This window comes from Priapulus caudatus, unplaced genomic scaffold (assembly GCF_000485595.1).
Source record: "Priapulus caudatus unplaced genomic scaffold, Priapulus_caudatus-5.0.1 Scaffold94, whole genome shotgun sequence".
Lineage (NCBI taxonomy): Eukaryota > Metazoa > Priapulida > Priapulimorpha > Priapulimorphida > Priapulidae > Priapulus > Priapulus caudatus.
This window is the reverse complement of record NW_014577155.1, coordinates 195,593-198,812: the sequence shown is the minus strand read 5'-3', so window position 1 is coordinate 198,812 and position 3,220 is coordinate 195,593. Positions and strand designations below refer to the sequence as shown.

The 3,220-nt window shown below is 37.9% G+C and overlaps 1 protein-coding gene and 1 long non-coding RNA gene across 4 annotated transcripts in view; one reads left to right on the top strand and one right to left on the bottom strand.

Annotated features, from left to right (window-relative positions):
• Positions 1 to 40, bottom strand: part of LOC106804962 — a 12,651-nt gene extending 12,611 nt beyond the window's left edge. Inside the window, exon 1 of the long non-coding RNA XR_001393383.1 lies at positions 29 to 40. This is a non-coding gene — a long non-coding RNA (uncharacterized LOC106804962). The remainder of the gene's footprint in view (positions 1 to 28) is intronic.
• Positions 41 to 1,946: 1,906 nt separating this feature from the next.
• The window catches only part of LOC106804959 (uncharacterized protein C1orf101-like), a 15,791-nt gene continuing 14,517 nt past the window's right edge, over positions 1,947 to 3,220 (top strand). For 2 of the 3 annotated variants that reach the window (XM_014806376.1, XM_014806374.1), the window contains exon 1: positions 1,947 to 2,071. In XM_014806376.1, the coding sequence (XP_014661862.1) occupies positions 2,004 to 2,071 (68 nt within the window). In that variant the 5' untranslated portion in view covers positions 1,947 to 2,003. Of the gene's footprint in view, positions 2,072 to 2,701; positions 2,997 to 3,220 lie in introns of those variants that run through there. The other variant, XM_014806377.1, reaches the window with a different exon arrangement.

The following is a 3,220-nucleotide window of genomic DNA, read 5'->3' as shown; positions in this document are numbered from 1 at the left end:
ACAACACACACACAGCACACACACACACAACCCCCACCACACACGCGCACACACCTATGACCCCCCCCACACACATCAGCCCCTACACCACCCACCCCCCCCCCCACACACCAACCATACCCCCCCCCCCCCACACACACACCACACACCACACGTGGCCTACACATACAACACACGCCACGTACAACGCACGCACACATTAAACATGCACATGAATCACAGATACACGTTGTGCAACATAGTAGCTACATGGGCTTGTATCATCGTGACCTGAGTCGTCGTGTATTTTGTTTACACGCAATGAAAGCGCCAACGAGAGGCAGCAAGCGAAAGAAAGGAGAAATCCAATTCTGATTCTCGTTTTTGATCTATATCTATGCGCAGTGTTCTCTCCGCTGCGTGAGCGTATACAGTAATAGCTATGCTATCTATCTATCTATCTAATCTATCTATCTATTGTATCTTATCTATCTTATCTATCATAAGCATATCTATCTAATCTATCTAATCATATATATATAATTATATAGTATATATAGATCTATCTATTTATCTATTATCTATCTAATCTACTTCTATCTATTATCTATCTAATCTATCTATCTATCTATCTATCTATCTATCTATCTATCTATCTATCTATCTATTATCTATCTATCATATCTATCTACTATCTATCTATCTATCTATCTATCTATATATTTATCTATCTATAATCTATCTATCTATCTATCTACCTATCTATCTATCTATCTATCTACTATCTATCTATCTATCTATCTATCTATCTATCTATCTAATCTATCTCGCTATCTATCTATCTATCTATCTATCTATCTATCTATCTATCTATCTATCTCTCATCTCTGATCTATCTATCTAACTACTATCCTATCTATCTATCTATCTATCTATCTATCTATCTATTTATCTATCTATCTATCTAATCTATCTATCATCTATCCATCCATCCAATTTATCCATGTCTATATGTATGTCCGTAACAATATACGATCTGTGTGTGTGTGTGTGTGTGTGTGTGTGTGTGTGTGTGTGTGTGTGTGTGTGGTGTGTTGTGTGTGTGTGTGTGTGTGTCTGTCTGTCTGTCTGTCTGTCTGTCTGTATATTTGTCTGTCTGTTCTGTCTGTCCGTCCGTTCGTCCTTTTGCGTTAAACCTACCAGTACCCCCCCCCCTCTCTCTCTCTCTCTTTCTCTCTCTCTTCTTTCTCTTCTCTCTCTCTCTCTCTCTCTCTCTCTCTATATATATATATAATATATATATATATATATATATATCTTGGTGGGAAAACCCCAAAAGCACCGCTTCGCAGCTGAATAATATAAGCAGCAGACGGGGGAAACAACTAATCTTGCTAAGAGAAACTAGATCACAGGGTCATGACGTTTCTCTTTCAACACAGCACTTATCGCTATTTCAGAGCAACCATGGTAGACATTTCTCAGCTACGAGTGTGTCTAATGACAATAGATACATGGCCACGTTGTTGTAAGCAATTAGCAAAATATAGCTAATTTAGAACCAATGAATGAAGACAAAGAAAGAACATCCTAGAAACAAAATGTAGGTAAGATAAAGCCAGGTATCGGGATTCGACAGATAGGGTTTATGACACTCAAGCAGGGAGCTTGAAAAGGACCGAGAGAATTAAAAATAAAAGACAACGAGGTTGCGTAATAAATAAACCGTGCAGAAATGTGCAACTGTAGATTTATTGCTAATATTAAGTAACTTATCTCCTAACAATAATTCTCTATATGCATTTCTATTTAATATCTAATTAAAAACAATAATATATATATATATATATATATAATATATTATGTGTGTGTAAGATAAAAAAAAGAAGAAGGAATCGCCATCGTGAATGCTGAGAACGGAGCAACAAGAGAGGGCAGCACCTTCCAACGCATGAGCAGACGTCCGAACACCGAAAACACCATATATTGCACCTGCCGTGTTCTCGATTACGAGTGTACCAAACATGTCTAAACTATTTGTTTATATGTTATTCCTGGCATTGATATTTAGATTAGTTCTTTGTGTTTGGAGGTGAGATTAAAATTGACTGTCGTGTTGCACGTTAATTAACGGATTCCACTTTGTAGGCCTACTACGCTACAGTGAGCCTGTTTTTGCTCTGATCCTACTCCTAGTTTAAACCCCCAAGTCGTAACTTTCGTAAATGTGGGGGTACACTCTTAAAAATTAACAGAGGTCTTCTTCAGGGTGTTGTCTAATAATTTCTAGCAAGAAATATGTAATTTGTTGTCAGAAAGGCGGGACAAAACGTCCTTGAACCGAGGGTACGGTACTCACCTTGTTTGCTCTGATCCTAGTTTAAACCCCCATATCGTAACTTTCCTAAATGGGGGGGGGGGGTACACTGCATAGTCAACTCGCCCTCCCTCGCTGCATTTACTAACGATTGTTGGGTGTTTCTGAGGTTAGGGGGCAAATTGCAGTTTTAAATTACTGAATTTTTTTTATCATCCCTTTGGCATATTTATATACTAATTTTTCCAATATTTGTAACACCGTGGCCCTGAATTTGAAACCACAAAGATTATTACACTTTTTACTTTTTTGTGTACCTTTATATAAGGGCCTATACATCAACTCCGTTACAATTTTGTAACGGAGTTGATGTAATGGAGTTGATAATTTTGTCATGCTTGACCTTGTTGGTTCCACATGGAGCAAGGGCAAGATGCAAATAATATGTTTTATTCAAGAGGTCAATATGCCTGTCTTCCTCAATTTATGATGTTTGGTTTCTATGGTTACTTATCATACAATTTGCGTAACAGAGGTGATGAATGCATTTAAGTACGCATTTATTTTTGGCAAATTTTCCCCTTGAAATGTGATGCTGGTTGGTCTGATTGGTCTGATTTGGTCTGATTGGTCATTGGTTAACACCATTGTCTATGAATAGATGGCAGCACAATACAGTCGTAACGGAGTTGATAAAAATGTAGGACAATAGGTCTGAGGTTCACCCCTCTTACACAATTATGGTAGCAGGCGCATGAAACTTTGCTGAATTACAGTTGAAACAATAGCAACCCCACCCAAACTAGATTTCCCATCCCTGAATGATGACAACAGCTTCAAATCATTGGTGGAAAATTGGCTACCATGGGTTAGGACAGGCCATTCCGAGACCAATTTTTTTTATAGGAAATCTCATGTATATAC